The following is a 17,900-nucleotide window of genomic DNA, read 5'->3' on the forward strand; positions in this document are numbered from 1 at the left end:
AATCCGTGCCTGCTCTGCCCGGTTTGAGGCAGGTTGGGGCTGATTGCTTGCAGTCAGCCTGGCTCCCACTGTTCAGCTGGGTGTTTTGATGCATGATGCTTGAACATCAGAGGCAAGATCTCTCCAGCTGAACCCCCAAAATGAGGAGAGCTGTGGTCACTGCTGCTGTCTCACCGGCAAAAAATGAGCCCTGTGGGTCATCAGAGTCAGTCCTGTGGTGATTACACCTGGCTTTACAGTCAGGGCATGACAAGAAGTTTTAGTGTTTCTCTTCAGAAGGGTTTCTGATTGGCATTGGGGCAAATTAAAGCAGGGTGAAATCAGCTTGAACTGTGCAGTTTGCTCCTCTAGTTTTCTCGCTGTCTGGGTGGACATGGAGCACTGCAGCTGGCACTGCCTGTGTGCTGCTTGCTGGAGGTCTTTCAAAGGAAAGCTAAGAAGCCCTAGAAGAGCATTTGCTTCTGCAGTATTTTTGGTATTTTACCTGAGTGATTTCTATTGTAGTGCTTTTCTCTTTTGTAGCAGTTTGTAGTCTTGCAGTTGAGTACTTGACCCTTTATTTGAGCTGAACTAAACTGGCTTTTGTTGTAAGCTTGCCCAGGGTTTTCAGTTGTGCTGAGGTGTCCTAAGCAGGTTACTCTATGGTAATCCTGTGGGCCCCCATTCAGGAAGGCTGTAGAAAGCTCCTGAATGGGGTCACTTCAAATTTTGGCTTGGGTTGTGACAGAAAAGACAATCTTTCAAGTAGCAGGATTCTTTTTCATTAAGAGTTTATTCACCTTTCTAGTGTAATGGTTTAGATCTCCATGACAATGCTGACTTCAGCTCAGCAAGCAAAACATCATAGACTAGAATCCCAGAATGGTTTGGGTTGGAAGGGACCCTAAAGCTCATCTCATTCCAGTTCCTGCTGTGGGCAGGGATACCTTCCACTAAAACAGGCAATTCCAAGCTCCATCCACCTTGGCTTTGAACATGTCCAGGGATGGGAGGTTCACAGCTTTCCCAGTCATCCTGTTTCAGTGCCTCAGCACCCTCACAGTAATTAATTTCTTCCCAATATCCTCTCCATTCCTGCCCTCTTGTCAGTGTGAAGCTGTTCCCTGTTTTTATGTCCTTGTAAAAGGTCCCTCTCTGGCTCTCTTGTAGCCTCTTCAGGTACTAGAAGGGGCTCTAGAGGCCCCTAGAGTCTTCTCTTTCTAGGCTGAACAACTCCAACTCTCATCAAATCATGATTTGAATGACCAATTTTAATATTGCTTTGCAACTAGCTTTTATTTTTTTGATGACAGGGTGATTGCTCTTGTAGACTTGCTGTCAGTGAAGTAGCCCCTTCTTCAAGGCTAAATAATAGCTATAAAAATAATAATAATAATAATAATAGCTATAGAACCCCAATTAAAAGTGATGTGGATTTACAGGTATCTATGCAAACTGATTGTTTGCAGATTCTCGTGTAAATTTTATTTAGTAGATAATGACTTATGTCATTATGCCAGGTGTATTTAGATGTCCAGGTATATTTGAACAGGGATAGGAGTTCCAACACAAAAAACCTGTTCTAATTTATTTCAATTAGGTCGCTAGTGACTGGACAAGCTGTGTCTGGGAAGGGGTGTCCAAGCTGGTGGAAATCTACCCAGTGCCTCTCCTCTGCTTCTCAGAGAGTCATAAAGAGGCTCAAGGTTTGTGGTAGGGCCCTGAGCCCGTGGGAAAGCCCCTTGCATTTGTCTGGGGTCACTGGGGCCAGGAGCTGCTGCCTGCCCCTCTGCCCTGGGAAGGAGCTGCCTGGGGTGGCTTTGTCATGGGTTTAGGATTAACCCTCCTTTGGACTCCCTCCAGGGAGCCTTCTCAGGACTCTTCTATCCAAGCATGGTAAGTTCTGGCTGGATGGGACCTTTCCTCCCCCTGGCAGTGCTCCTTCCCTTATCTCTTCCCTGGCACCCTGAGTGTTGTCCCTTGTGGGCCTCCATCCTGCAGCACTGCATCCTGCCGTGCCTCACTGCAGCTCTGCAGCTCATCCCCATCATCTGATGCAGTTCCTGGGAAACCAGTACAACCCAGGAAGGGCTGTATGGGACACCCAGCCGTGTGCAGACCATGAACAGGAGGGGGATGTGCTGTGCCTGTCTCCTCCAAGGTGCACACCCATACTTTGTTGTCTCTGTTCCATTTGTTAATAATTGCATCCTCTCAGCAACAATAACCCAGTGAATGTCTGGCCTGCCCAGAGGGTTTTGTGGAAGATCAAACCTGCCCTGGGCAGCCTATTGCTCCTTTGACCAGCATTTAGCACTCAGAAGGGTGTCTTGGGATCATGGCATCTGCTTGCATTTCTTTTGCTGCAGCCATAGATTTGTGTTTCACAGATTGTGTGGCTAGCTGGATTATAAATTATTCATGACAGGCAACTTATCGTGTTTATCTGGAATAATTGAGCAATTAAGTCTGTTTAGGTATGTAAAAAGATTGTGCAGTGGCTTGTCTATCTTCAGGCCCTAAATTCTGCAAGAGCATTTGTTACATATTTAATCCAGAATAACAACAACATGAAAAAAAGAAAGGCAGAAGATACACTCTGCTTTGATACACTGATCCACTATGATGTGTTCATTCACACAAGTTCTTCATTCCAGTGGCTTCACTCATAAATACACACTAGCTCAGGATAAATTAGACTTAACTTGGCTTCTTCAGTCTGGAGAAGGTGTGAGACCATAACATCAGGTCTGCAACCCTGTCTCTGAAAACACTTTGGGCTGTTTATGCCAGCACCAGAATTGTTTTTAGTGTTTAAAACCTTCCATCCTAGACACGTGGGTCAGAGGATCACGCTCCTCTCTGCCCTCATCACTGCTGTGCTGTACTCAGATGTTGATGCCGCCAAGGTAGTGCAAAGTTTGGGGGTGAAAGGACCTTTAAATATTCTACAGTGTTTAGTTTAGTCCCTGAGCTACAGCCATTATCTCCCATTGCTGTAGCTGTCCAGGAGGGTTCCCAAAGGAGCTGGAAGCTCATGAGCAAGGCTACAACAGGGACCACTCAGAGCTGAATAAATGTGAGCCATGCAGTAAATGGATGATTTTATTCTGTATTACTAATAGGAAACTGGGCTGCTTTTAAATTGATCTGTTCCAAGTCTATTTACTGGGAGAGCCTGTGCTCTTTATAGCATTATAGCTGTGAATTGCATAGCTGCTGCACATGACACCCCGAGGAGCCCCGTGGCCTCATGTATTCCTCTTCTTTGGGCAGGAGGTACCAGGGAATGGAAAGTTTTGAGCTCCTGTGCTCCCTCCCAGGCTGCTATTTTAGTTCTGCAGGAGACAATGAGTGAGCAGGACCGGAGGCTCCTGTTACTCAGGACGTCCGTCCTTCGGCTGGCGGCAGGGCACGGGAGCGGCAGCAGCAAAAGGCAAAGCAAGCCATTAGGCTTTCCTTGGCCGAGGGGCTCCCGTGGAAATCCTGCATTACGGAGCCAGAGGGACCCGGGGCTGCACTTAGAGCGCCTCGGCGTGCAGAGCTCGCTCGGGAGAGTGAAGCCCGGGCTGAGCGCTCTGCCCGGCCCAGGGAGCAGCATCCATCCTCCCAGCACGTACAGACGTCCAAATCTTTCATGCGCTCCTGCGGACGAGGAACAAAGGCTGTCTAAACAGCAGCTAGTGAGGCAGCAAATCGCACAAGAAACCTTCCCTAATGAACTGGAAGGACTTGTCCCTTTGCCTGGGGCGGCGGCACTGCCGGTTTGCTTAGCTAGGCAGCGCCTTGTTTGGCGGGGGACCCGCGCTCCGGGGGGAGCAGAGGAGCAGCGCTGGCTCTGGCGCTGGAAAGGTTTCCTCTGCCCATCTGCTCCTCTCTGCCAGCGAGGGCAAGCAGTGAAGGAGGGGATGCTCTCACTTCCTGAGGAGCTAGCCATGGGGGATGCTGCCGGGGAGCACCGTCCTGCCCGTGACGGCGGATCGAGGTTAGTTGCAAAGCTGTTGGGCGTGCAGTTATTTCCTTGGGTCGTGTGCTTCATCCCTGTGTCCGTGCTTGCATGGTGCAGGGAAAGATGGACCAAGCAGCGAGGTGCAGGTGCTGGAGGTTGTCTTTGAAACTGCAGAGCCTCGTGGGGGTCAGCGCCTCCTGACACCCTTTGGAGACAGGAGATGTGCTCAAGTAGCCTGGGGTTGGTTCAGGGAGTGCTAAGCAGAGAAAGGAAACTGTTTGAGAAGTGACTCATAGGATGAAATGGCACTGTCTTATTTCGCAGCTCGATTCTCTGGACAAACGCACTTTCCCATCTGTTATTTGCAGGGAAGGAGATGAGTTTGGGGGTTGGTTCCTCTCACTCGCCAGCAAGCGAGCAAGTTGATTATTTTCTGGCAAGCATTAGCAGGATGATTACTGACGGCTCCGGTGGCTTCCCCTTCTGGGCAGGAGTGCCAAGGACTAGATTTTATTTATATTGAGATGTTTGAAGATAAAGATGAGCATAAGGTGGCCTTTTTGACAAGTGACTCAGTGCCTCTGTGACCAATTCCCCTGTCAATTAAGTGCTGAAACAGTCCTAATTGCACATTTTCTCTGGAGCCCTGGATTCTCCTCAAACTGTGCTTTAGATTTGGACCAGGAAGCTTCAGCCCACGCTGCCTGCATGTTTGCATCCGCCTCCTCTCCACCTGGATGCAGGCGTGAATTGTGGTGATGTCTTGACATGCAGCCTGGCCCTGGGCACACAACAGCTCCTGCACCCTGGGCTGCTCGTGGTCCTCCCAAGGCACCTCAGGAGACTCCATCTCCTGGTGGTTATCTGTGCCCCTCAGGTCAGACTCTGGCTGATACCCCACATCACAGCCTCCACGGGACGCTTTGCAGGCTCCTCTTTGCATTTGCATGTGAGCTGTGCACTGATCCAAACAACCAGGGCTGTTTTTCCTGCCCTTCACACGTGAGCTCCATGGCACAGGATCATGGAATGGTTTGGCTTGGAAGGGACCTTCAAGATACCTCATTCCAACCCCCTGCCATGGGCAGGGACACCTTCCACTAGACAAGATTGCTCAGGGCCCCATCCAACCTGTGCCTCAAACACTTCCAGAGAGAATTTAATTTTGCTATAAAACAAACCTAAAACTTCAGATAAAGGTATATATTTGTCATGCACTCCAGTCTGGGATGGTGTAGGAAATCTGATTCACATGGTACCTTTAGTTTTTTCCATGCATCAGCAGCTGCTCCAGGATTTGCTGAGCTTTCCCTGCTCTCCTGCAGCCATTCCCACCTCCTGCTTTCCCAGCAGTATCCCAGCTCCCCACAACTTGCTGTTCCTTCTGTTCTCTAGCCAAGGGCTGCCTTCTAGCTCTGCCTCTTCCCTTGGATCAGGATATTGTTTAATTGCAGTGTGTCTGTGGCTTTGGCTGAGCTCAGTGTGACAAGTAAAACACGAGATGTGCCCCCCAGAGAGCTCCTTGGGACTGGACCTGGCAGGCACGGATGGAAGGGACGTTTCGCTGACTGCTGATTTTGTGAGACAACATTCTTCATGTGCAGGCAGAGCTGCTGAGCTGAAGACACTTAAGGACACTCCAGGCAGGGCACTGGCAGCTCTTGGGAGAGGCCAGGCTGTTGCAGTGTTCCTCCAGGATAAGCCAGTAGCTGCCATGAATGAAACCTGTCTCCATCCAGTCAGTGATCCTGCTGTTGAGCCTCTCTGTTAGTCTGATTAGCACAGTACCTTCGTTACCCAGTTCCAGCTGAGGTTATTTTTACACTCATACTGGTGCCTGCAGAAGGCAGAGGGAGCTGTGACCTTGGGGTGCATCTGCTGGAGGGTGGCTTCATCTGGGGAAGGGGCCCATCAGGGCTCTTGGATTTGAAGACCTGCTGCCTGAGGCACCCTGTAATGCTCTTCCCAAACATATTTAGGGGCTTTTTTTCAGGATTTCAGTTTTGTAGAATTATTGAATACACAGGTTTTCGGCAACTCGGAGAAAACCCACATTCCTTTTCTGTTCTGAATTCCCATGAACTTGGTTTCTATTTTCTCAGCTTGTTGTACATCTCATCTCATGCCAAAGGATGAGTGTGGGTTGTATCTTCTGCTGAACAAAGCTTCTTTTCTCTGTCCTGTCCAAAATGGTCACCTTTGGGTGGGATTGATCATGCTGGACTCAAGATGACTTGGGACCTGTTCTTCCCAGTCTAAAATGATTGTTTAAAGCAGGTCAGAGGGCCTGAGCCCAATGGCCTCCTCTGACATGGGGGTGTACAGCTAGCAAGGTCAGTGGCTTTGGCTGCAGTGAGGTCTAAATGGGTAGAGCTGGTGAGGAACCATTCCATTTCAAATCTCCAAAGTCATAAATATGGTAATCTAAATATGGTCTCTCCATTTTGGTTTTTTTATTCTTCTGTAGTAGGATAACATCCTGGGTGACCTCCAAATGGTCCAAAATAACCAACCCTCCGCAAAGACAGAATTGCTCTTAATTATAATCCTAAATTTTGGCGTGAAAATGTCTTGGATGTTCAATTACGATTTTTTTCTGCTTACAGTGCTCATTTTAAAGCTTCTGCCCACTGCAAAGGCTGAACTCTATACTCAAGATACTTTTAGAGCTGTATTGTCTTACCACAAGGGAACAAAACAACCTGCACATAACCAGCACTCCCTCACATCTCCTGGTAACAAATACTGGGGATGGGCTATTTTCACATACTCTCCTAAAATAGTGGTGTTAGAATAACTGCAGAAGCCTTACAGACTCAAGCTGTGTCTGTATCATTTCAGATCCCTTTGAAACGTGTGCTTTTCTTGATGTTTTTCTGGATGATTTGGAAACCACAGTGCACAGGGATAGATCTTGGTCTCCCTTATGTACCTTCTGCAGAGGGTCACAGTCTAGCCCACCATGCCTGTAATTTTATACGTGTGTGTGTATATGTATATTCAATTTATAATTCTTACCAATGTTTAAATCTGCACTGGGCAGAGCCAGCACATGCTGTGGATATTCCTGCTGCAATTTTTAAAAAGAAAACGCTGATTGGAAAGTTTTCATTCCTAACAGGATTTGCAAATGGTTGGTGCTCACAGGACAGCATTGAGGGGGGAGGCACATCTGCCAGCTGTGACCCAGCAAGCACTGCCACTTGCTGACCTACCCATGCATTGGGGAATAATAAGATTTGGAAGGGGGTTTTGAGGAATATTCTGGGGTGTTGGAGAGCTCTGTGGTGGAAAAGGTGAGGCTGGTGGTTGTAGGTGTGTTGGGAACTGGATGGAGGCTAGGGCAGGTCACGTGTCAGATACAAACATTCCAAATGTCCATACAGATGGGATGGTTCGAGCTATCAAAGCTTGTGAGACCAGAACAGGCACAAAATACCCTATAGATGAAAGGCCTGCAAGCTTTACCTCCCTGAGTCTTCTGCTGAGCCCAACTGCATGTGTATAATTTGCTTTAATGGTTAGAAACATCTGCTGTTAAAAGTGATGCTTAATATATTTGGCTTCAGCTTCCAGTCATTAGTTCTTTTTATGCTTTTTTCTGCCTAATTAACAACCTTTTAGTACCTGATATTGTTTCCACTGAATGTGCTGCTATATCGTAATCAAGTCACTTCTTAATCTTCTCTTTGATAAAGGAAAAAGATCAACCTCTTCAATTCTCTCATTTCAGACATTTTCTGCATCCCTGGAATCACTCTCACAGATCCGGCCCGCATCTCCCGCAGTGTTTTACTAATCTCCTTAAAATGTCGGTGTGGAGCCGTGCAGGGCTCTGGAAGGAGTCCCTTGGTGCTGGGAGAGGAGGCTCAGCCACCTCCTCACTCCTGCTTCCAGCTCCAGGCTTCCTGCATGGATTGAGCACAGGTTTGCTAGGCAGTAGAGGCTCATCTTCATCGATACTTAATATAAGGGCAGCTGGAACAAGATGATCTTTCAAGTCCCTTCCAACCAAAACCACTCTGGTTCTGTTGTTTTACCAAACCCACTGTGTGTGAGTGGTGCTGCCTGTAGTGAGATGATGATACCTTGGCAGTGGTGAATTCTTGTTGCCCCCAGCTCAGCCAGGTAACCTGTCTGAAATCCATTTAGCATATTCACTATTCATATTCTATAGTGCTTTTTATTTTTGTCAGCATGTCATACAATACTAGGTCAAAACACCTTTTGGACATCAAGGATATTGCTTCTGTGCATTACTAATATCAGATGTGCAGAGAATAAAATCAGGTTTGCTTTGCTGTGACCTATTTTTCCTAAACCCATGTTGATGGGCATATTTGTGTGTCCTTCAGTTCTCTACACTTTCTGCCTTGGACAGATGTCTGTCTTCCTGTCCCCTGCAGGCCATACCTTTGCCTTCTTCAAGCAGAAGACTCTTCCAGCCTACTAAAATTTCCTCTTAAAAATGAACATCAGCACACAGCAGTTTTCTTAGTTCTCTTAGAGCTCTTGGATGCAAAATTATTCAGTTCTGCCAAATTTAAATATCTTCTGGTGCTGGTAGATGTTGTTGGATGTTCTTCTCGATTGCTAATAGGATGGAAATGCTTCATCCTCATAACGAGTGTAATCCTTCTTGTTCCCAAATGTTCCAGGACAGTGATTACAGCATGTCCATCATATCTGTCTCATTAGCATCTCTTCCATCTCCACCCAGTGATGGACTCCCATCCTTTCTACGAAGAGTCTGGGTGTAAATATTTACTAATCCAACCCCTGAAACTTTTGATTTGGTGACGAACTGGGCAAACAGGACACAGAAATAGATGGAATGGGATTATTTCATTATTTGCATCACCATCCTCTAAATGCTTCAGATTCATCATGCAGGGGGAAGGTGCCTAGAAAACAGTAGAGAGAAATAGGGGGAAAGAGTATGAAAAGAATGATTTTTTCCTACTATTTCTTTATCACCCAAGCTTTTCCCTTCTCCTTTCTCCTCCTTGGGGGAAGAATCTTTGGCAAGACAACTCAGCCCTTCCTCTGCTATCTTCCCTGCAGCATCCTTTAAGTTGTCTTTGATCTGTGTAACCCACACGGTGTGTCATCAGTTGCATCAGTGGAGGCCGGCCAGGCAATTTGTGATAATCCCAACTCAATTTACATTTCAAATGCTTGCTCTGGGAGCTCACACCCCACTGTATTTCCTGCAGCTTTCTCCTGCTCCCCAGGACAGATATTCCACAGCAGTTCCTCACCAAGTCACCAAGGGCAATTGGATGCTCCTATCCCATCTAAACACCCCCTGGCTTTTTCCTGTCTGGGTGGTAGGTTCATTGTGAAAAGTGAGACATTTACAATGATCCCGTTGTTCTGCAGCCCTGAGCTGAGGGAGGTCCTGGTGGGCTTGTCCATGAGCCATACCCAGCTCCTGTGGCCCAGGCACAGTGCCTCCCACTGCCTGGGCTTTCCTGGAGGAGCCTTGGCCAAGGGCAGAGTGGGGAGCTCTGTGTGGCACAGGGAGGGAGGGGAACCCCTCTTCCCTCAGTTTCCACCTCACTAAGGGTCTTAAAGTGCGGGTAAGGAGATTATGTGGAGAGGGAAGATTTGAATTTCTTGCATCCTGGGAACAAGAACCTGAATAGAATGGATTGGTTCTCCCTTAATTTGAGCTGATGGGGATGGTGGGCAAAGCTGATGGGATTTTGGTAGACACTCTCTTGAAATAGAATTGTGGGGAAAATTTCCAGGGGGTGTGAAAGCAAAAATAACACAAGAAATTTTGGATGTCAGAAGAGACACAGCAAGACCCTAAGAAATTATAAAAACTGAAGTACTATTTTCAGGGACTAAATATAATGTGGCTCCTTTGGAACAGCTTGGAGAAACGACAATGTAGCAGAAAATTGCTGGGGAAAATTGAGGCTGTTTTCCCTGGGCTCCAAGGAAGGACTCGAGCGGAGGCTGGTGTAGAGAGTGGCGTGGGAGCTCAGCAAGTACAGGGACGTCTGGGAAAAGCACAGAGCTGATGTGCAGCCAGGCTTGTGAGGTGATGGGGAGAGCTTTGCTGGAGGCAATGCCAAGCCTTGGCACCCAGCACGTGCTGGGCAGAGAGGGGAAGGGGTGCGGTGGGCAGTGGAGGTTTCATCCACCCCCGTGAATTTGAACTCATCTCTCCTAGCTGATATGAATTTCCTCAGTTTTAAAAGTTATTATTTGAAGGCTGGCATTTATGAGAACCCTTCTGGGCAGGAGACTTGTAACAAGGGATTTAGGGCTTATCTGCCTCACCTCTCAAGGACTTGTCATTGTGTCCCATCATGAGACCTACAATAACACCCAACTGCATCTCTGCAGGCAGCTCCTGTGAGCAGAAAAAGGTTAAAATGTGCCTGTTGTGTGATTGGAGTGTAGGGGGAAATGCCCTGTGGCCAGGTTATGAATCACCCATGCCTCCAGCTGTAGGACCAAAAGGCCACACAGACCTGGAGCTGCAGGACTGGGCAAGGTGATTAATGTCTCTGCAGTGGGGATTAGGCTGAGCCTTAGAGGTGATCTGTAGCACTGGAATGAAGAGATGGCTTCCAGAATGAAAAGCAGGAAAATCCACACCTCGTGCAGTGGATGCAGGCCTGTGGGATGTGCAGCCTGCAGGGAGTGCAAGGGCCAGGAGCTGTTGGGGGCTGCCCCTCCCAGGCTCTGTGTCTGTTTGTCCTGGGTGCTGCTCTGGTTTTGGGAATGTTCTGGTCCTTTCTGCCACCTTAGCTGCTTGTCTTGGAGAAGTCTTTTGCAAGCAGACCTGGCCATCCTGCTGACTGTGCTGTATATTAATGCTTGTGGAGCTGCTGAGCATCCTGGTGATTCCTCATACGGAAAGGCTCTACAGCCTCTTTAATTAACTTAATTTAGACATTAGTGTGTCACAGGGAACATCTCTCGTGGGGAAAGTCTTTCGTTTATCACCACTTAGCCAGGGAACTGTTCTATTTTTCATTTGCATGCAAAAGTTCATCCTGGTGAGAGTGAAAATTAACCCTTTGCTCCCCAGCCTGCACTTCCCTTCCTGGAAGTGCAGATGCATTGTGCAAGGAGCAGCACTCTTTGCACTCCCTCGTAGCATTCCAGAGCCAAATTTTGAGATGGAATATCATAATCATTGCACTGATTCCAGAAAATCCATCTCTGCTAGCCCCAGGGAAGCGCTGAGCATGGCACAGTGGTGTTTCCTCATTTGGCCTTGGCTATTCTCTTTGGTATCTCTGGTCAGGAGGGAGAAAATGGGCTTTGGGGAGTTGGTGGAGCTATGAGCCCCGGGAAAGGCCCCTCTTCCCCCAGGAGAGGCAGAGCCTCATGGCAAGCAGTCACTTCACAGCAGAAGCCTTGGAAGCAGCCCAAGGCTAATTAAAGCTGGCGTTCACGCTGGCATGCTGTGCCGTGGGTACCTGTGACAGATGGGGGCTGCTTGCCCTGACTGCAAGGTACTGCTACTGAAGAACATGGTACCAAAATGTCTGATTCAGGGGCTGATGACTGGTTCCTGTGGCTATGTGGGGTCTGTTTGGGGAGAGGTAAGGGTGTGCTGGGGCTACCTGCAGGCAGCTGCACCAGCCCATCACTCACTGCCCCTGTCCTCTCCTTGTCTCACAGGTGAAGGAATGGCTGTGCTTGAACTGCCAGATGCAGCGGGCGCTGGGGATGGACATGACCACCGCTCCTCGCTCCAAGAGCCAGCAGCAGCTGCACTCCCCCTCACCGTCCCCCTCCCAGTCCCCAGCCAAGCACCCACAGCCCCCGGCTGCAGATAAGACCCCGGCAGCCCCCCGCCCCCAGCCACAGGAGCAACCCAAACCTCAGCCCGCAACGCCGCAGAGGGAACCGCACGGCCAAGGACAGCCAAAACCTCAGGAGGCCGCCAGGTCCTCCCCGCAGCATCAGGCCAGGGCCTCCCCGCAGCATCAGCAAGCCAAGCCTTCCCCCTCTGAGCAGAGAAAGACGCCGGGAGATGCGGGGGCAAAGCCTGCTGCCCCGGCCCCCGGGGCTGGAGCACCAGAGCAGCCCCAGGAGGGGCTCACGGGGAAGCTCTTTGGCTTCGGGGCATCCCTCCTGACCCAGGCCAGCACGCTCATGTCTGTCCAGCCAGAGGCCCCTGCTCCGAGCCAGCCGTCTCCTGGCAAAGTGCCTCCAAAAATTGTCTTCAGCGACGCCAGCAAAGAGGCTGGGCCCAGAGCCCCCGGGGCGCAGGGCCGGGCTGGTGCCGCGGCGGCGAAGCCGGGCAAGGCCGAGCAGGGTGTCAAGCCAAAGGAAGTGCCGAAAGCAAGGGTCTCGTGCCCCCTCTGCAAGGCTGAGATCAACGTGGGCTCCACCGAGCCCCCCAACTACAACACCTGCACCACCTGCCGGCAGCAGGTCTGCAACATGTGCGGCTTCAACCCCACGCCTCACCTCGTGGAGGTAAGGGGGTGGCGGGGTGGGCGTCTTCTGATCCAAGGAAGGGTGTGTCCTCTCTCCTGGCTTAAAATGGAGAGAAGATGGGGTGCTTGCTCTCAAAGGGCTTTAAAAACGCCTTTAAGGAACTGCTGAAGCTAATTTCCTCCTGGGGCAAGCTGCAGGGCTGGAGTCCATGGTCCTTCACCTCTTGGCAAAGACATGGGTTTCATGTGTGTACAATGATTTCATGCAAGGAACAGAACAAGGCATGACTGTTGTTAAGGGCACCCTAGCAGTGCTCACTGCTACCCAAGGGTGTCCAAGGGTGAGGTCATGCAAGTGCCAGTCACCAACTTGTATCCTCCTCCTGTTGCTGTGGATGGAGGCCTTGAGCAGACTGGAGAGGAGGCTAATGAGGGATGTTCTGCAGCTCCTGCATTCTCAAATGGTGGGGCTACAAGGAAGATGATACAGGGGAAGAAAGTGTCAGGGCCTCAGCAAGAGGAGCCTGGGTGCAGGACAATGGAATGGGCTGTGAATAAGGTGGATGTGGGGATGCCCAGTGTTGTATGGATGTGAATTGGATGGTGAATTCTGTAGCCTGCTGAGATGGAGTGCAAGGAGAGGAGAACAGAGGCTGAGATGGTCTGAAATCCACCCAGTCTTACCTGTTAGAGTTGAGAGTGTCTCTGAATTGTGATGCCCACACGGACCATCTTCCCAAGCACCAGAGAAGCACCTTAGCCAGTTCTAGCTACTGGTGCCTAGAGAGTAGAGTGGTGCAACAGGTTCAGCTGGAGCATCCTCCTAGCCCTTCCACCCTGGCACCTAGGGAGGGACATCTTCCTTCACCTCCTCCTGGACAAGTGATTTGAGACCCTGACCAGAGGAGGCCCAGGCCTTGCTCCTGGAAGTGCTGCATATCGCAGTTAAGACACAGAATTGATAACATCAGCACATGGAGAAGTTAATGGGAGCTTGAAATGACCAGAAGTAGGATTGCTAATCTTGGATGTGTTCCATGGCAGATAATTACATTTTATGTCCCTAGCTCCTCCCTGCGGTTTCAATTACACCCAGTAATTTTCTGTTCTTCCTGAAGCTGCTGCTGCTGCTCCACTCATGGTCACGTTGGCAGTGGAGGAGACGCCTTCCCAGAGTGTCTGTGGAGGGGCAAACCCCCCAAAGGGCCATCTCAGTGTACACAATGCTGTTTGCAATGCCAGTGCTCTGCTCCTGCTGCTGCTCCCCCACTGCCTCCACCCTGCCCCGGGGGCTTGAGTGAGGAAAGAGTCCAGGTGTTTGTTCTTTGGGTAGGGCTGAACCCGTGTTGGCTTCCCCCTGGGCAGCAGTGTGTTCCCAGGCTTCAGGAAGCTCATGGATTGGTGAAAAGGCTTTAAGGCTCCCTGGCACCCGGCTGCTAATTAATTAATTAGAGAATTAATTTGGGGTTGGGTTGTAGCCAGTAACGGGGGTGATCTCTGCATGTACCAGGGAAAGGTGAGCTCCCTCAGCCCTTGTCTCCAGGGTCACTAGCTGACACCTGGGATCAAATTTCAGATTTTGAAGGCTGGACTCTGCCCAGGTTGCCAGAGCTCTTGAGCAAATGCCTTTGGACACCCTTGGGCAAACCCACCCTGGCATGTATGCTCCTTTTAGTGCTTCTTGCTGCAGCCCATCCCTGCAACATCTGTGAGCCTTCACACAGAGTGAAGACCCATAGCAAGATCCTACCCAGGCTGTCATGGGTTTTCTTTCCCTTTACACTGAACCTTTGTGCAGCTCTGCATGGTTGGGTTGGTTTATGGGATTTATTTTTGTAAGAGTTGAGGAAGAAGTGCAACACTTGGGCGGTAGATGTTTTTAACAAAAACTTTCTGAGGAAAGGAAAGCATTGCAAGGTCTGTTAATGTGGTTGGGCTTTAGGTTTGCTTGATCTTCTGGGAAAATTGCTCTGTGGTCTGATCTCTCTTTGCCTGCAGCTCACATGGGCTTGTCCCAAGCCCTGAGGTTCATGCAAATACCAGAACTCACTCTTTGAAGTAGTGAGACTTGATCCATTAATTGCTTGATGAATTAGGACCTTGGCTATAAGCTGCCCTTGGAAGTTGTGTGAAAACTAATGAGGGATTTGATCCCAAGTCTGGTAAGTGCAGAGGAGCATGAACTGTGGTTGAAATTGGCAGCAGCATCTGTACACACCCCTGGAGCCTGGGCAAGGCTTCACCCTGGGCCCAAAAAGCATCAGCCCCAGGGAGGGAGAGGGCATGGCCCACAGTGGCCTGGTTTTTGGAAGAAGGATGGAGTTTTGTAGGAAAATAGTGCTAAAACCATGTGTTTCCTGCAAATAAATTTGTATTGTCACTTCCAGAAAGTGGGGAAGGCTGTTGCCCCTCTTTGCAACCCCCTAAAACTCCTGATTTCCTTGGAAAAATGTGTTATTATAGCCATGGTATTTTCATTGCCATCCCACTCCTGATCTAAAGATGGAGTCGGAGGCTCTGTGTCCCTGCCGTCCCCTCCCACCCTGTGCAGCTGCCTGGGGAGGTATCCAAGGAGCTGCCTCCTCCCCAGCACTCTGTTCAGCCAAGTGCACTCAAACCTACCAAAAGAGGAGAAAATACTAAAAGTGCTGGTTTCTGTGAACTCACTGGCTGAGCTGCATAGGCGCTGAGCCACCCAAAGAAAGGGGTAACTTGTGCTTCCCTTATTGCTGTACACTGATGCTTATGCAGGTGAAGGATGCTCCAAGAGTATCCCACCCATGAGAAGCTGGGTTGGGCCTCTGAGCCCAGAGTTTCCACAAGATCTGCCAGCAAGGCTGGCTTTCCTCTGGCTTTGGGTCTTGGTGGGCACGATCAGAAGGTGCTGGTGAGAACTGGAAGCCCAGGGCATGTGAAGAGTTTAGGGATAAGGGTGGCATTTTGGCAGTACATCCCAGGAGAAGTGTGTGGACTGTGGTGGCCCATGGCTCTGGAAGTTGTAGGTGACCAGCAGAGGAATCCCAAAAGCGTGCCTGACTTCCCCTTCCTCTGCATGCTTGCCATAATACATGTTACCCAGCTCTAAATAAGTTGTTTATGTGAAATACCAGGAGTACAGGTGCCTGGAGCTTCCTCCCACCTCCTCACACCTCCTCCAGGAGCTGCATCCTGGGAGCAGTACTAGGAGCTGTTCTCAAGCCAGAGATGACACTTTGGGACTCTCTCAAATTCCCTACAGCCTCAGCCTGGTGCCAGGCAGGAAGGGAAGAGATTTCTGTTGCAGGAAGACCAAGTGCTGGGTCATTTTGCTGGGGACATAGGAAATCTGTCCTGTTTATGGCAGAGTGTGCTGAGAGAACAAGTGATCTGGCAAGAGCTGGCTTGCAGCATGATTGGCCTTGTGCTGGCATGATGTTCTCCCAGTGACCCCAGTTGACCCCAATTGACTCCAGGGGTTTTGTATTAAGGAACAAATGAACTATGCATGTTGTGTTACTAAATAAACATGGCAGGATGCCCCTTTGCCTAATTAACCAGCCTGAAACAGGAGCAGTGACGAGTTTCACTGCAGAGCACTGCTGATTCCCAGGTGCCAGGCTGTGACCTCCAGTGGGCACCTGACCCTCAGGAGGGTCCTCTTACTGATTTGTGGTTCTCACCATACCCCATCCAGATGCTAAAACTGCTTTTTTTTCCCCTTGGTTCCATTGTAAAAATAACCTTTTTTTTAATAGCACTTAGGTTGTCATAGGTGGTGCTGCTGCATTGCCCTGTCTGATCTCACCAGTTGATGCTCCTGTGCTCCTTATTACATGCATTATATGCATATATAATATAGTATGTGCCTATCACATGTTGGTGAGACACAGGAACAGCTTTCCCATGGAAGCTGTGGACCTCCCATCCCTGGAAGTGCTCAAGGCCTGGTTGGATGGGGCTTTGAATAACCTGGTCCAGGTGTCCCTGCTCATGGTAGGGGGGTGTAATGAGATGAGCTTTAAGGTCCCTTCAAATCTGGGATTCTGTGATTATCCTGGATGTGGTATCACAGGATGCAGGAGCAGTGTTTGCTTGAGCCCTTCATGGGACATGTTCCCCTTCTGCTGCTCCCCTGGTACCTGCAGCCAGCTGCAAACCAGGATTTCTTGCAAGAGCTTGTGATCACTGTATCAAATTCTGTCTGGAAAGCTCCAGACCTCTCTTTTCATCACGATCCAAGAGCTGCTGTGTCGGTTTCTCGGCTGTTTAGGTGGCCTGGAAAGGCCCAGAGTGGCCTTGGACAGCCCGGCGCTTCAAAGGACGAGGAGAGACTTCAGATCTTGTTTCGGTCTCGGTGTTTATTAATTGTTTATCTAAAAGATTTTCTTTCAGCCCAACAGAGGTCTCCACAGCAGCCAGCCATGGGCACACTGAGAGCCCCCGGGGCGGTCACTTATCTTTACACCCGAAGTTACGTATACAATATTTATAATTTTTCCCCAATACCTTCTACCCTTATTAACCGGTGCACTTCTAGTAATAACCAATCCCAAAGTGCCACCATCACCACAGAAGATGGAGGCCAAGAAGAAGAAGAAGAAGGACAGGACACGCCCCAAATCCTCCATCTTACTTCTCTAGACCCCCCTGTACAGAAATCTTAAACCCTGTGTTTTATACTCTAACTAACTTATCCCTTCACCATTCACCCAGTGAAATCCTCCCATCCTCATACAGGTGTCATCTCCTGTGTAGGATCAAAGTCCAGCCACCAGACACTTCTGGCAACATTCCAAGACTCCCGAGCCCCCCAAGGGTGGTCTCGGCCACTCTGCACCTCCATCCTGAGGTGCTGAGATCCCACACTGCTGCTGTATAAAATTGGTCCGTGAGCAGAAGAGCTCCCCAGGGCGGGCTGCTGCCCTGCTCAGGTCAGAGATGCTGATGCTGAGCAAGGGGCTGACCCGCCCTACTTGCAGAGGCAGCCGCGGCAGCTCCTGGAAAAAGGACTCCAGGGGGATGGAGAAAGCTCCGTGGGATCAGCCTTTGTGCAGAACAGGGTGTCGCTGCCGGCAGCCGGGGGATGGGTGAGAGAAGGAGAGCCGAGGAAAGGGTTTGTGCCAAAATTATTTTGGTGTCGGCACATACGTTTCAGAGAAGAGCTAAAAGGAGAGCAGGGAGGAGCGTCCGGCTCCTGCCTCACCTGCCCTGGCTGCCGGGAGGAGCCTGAGTTCAACTCCCGACTGTGCCCTGCCTCCCTGCCCCCTTCCCAAGGGTCCCTGCTCTCGCTGGGAATGTAATTAGCTCCTGAGCAAAGAGGATTAGCGGGGTTAAGAGAGCCTCCAGCTCAGCACTGTCCTGGGGTGGAAATTCCAGCCCCGGTCTGGCGTCTGGGGCCATTCCCCCCTCCTTACAGGGCAGAAAAGCAGGATATATGTGCCTGAAGAAGAACCTGCCCTCTGGAGCACAGGTGTCTGTGCTGGGCATCCAGCAGCTCTCCTTCTCAGAGAGCCCTGTGTCCTTCATGGAATGACCAGAAATGCTTCCCAAAGAGCTGCCTGCCTTCAGAGGGTGACAGA

The 17,900-nt window shown here is 50.0% G+C and overlaps 1 protein-coding gene across 2 annotated transcripts in view; it reads left to right on the plus strand.

Moving 5' to 3' along the window:
* BSN (bassoon presynaptic cytomatrix protein) overlaps window positions 1-17,900 on the plus strand; it is an 87,644-nt gene that overhangs the window by 33,138 nt on the left and 36,606 nt on the right. For both annotated transcript variants that reach the window (XM_058031698.1, XM_058031699.1), the window contains exon 3: window positions 11,579-12,382. In XM_058031698.1, coding sequence (XP_057887681.1) covers window positions 11,579-12,382 — 804 coding nt within the window. The remainder of the gene's footprint in view (window positions 1-11,578; window positions 12,383-17,900) is intronic.

Source organism: Melospiza georgiana, chromosome 11 (genome assembly GCF_028018845.1).
Source record: "Melospiza georgiana isolate bMelGeo1 chromosome 11, bMelGeo1.pri, whole genome shotgun sequence".
In the NCBI taxonomy this organism is placed as follows: Eukaryota; Metazoa; Chordata; class Aves; order Passeriformes; family Passerellidae; genus Melospiza; species Melospiza georgiana.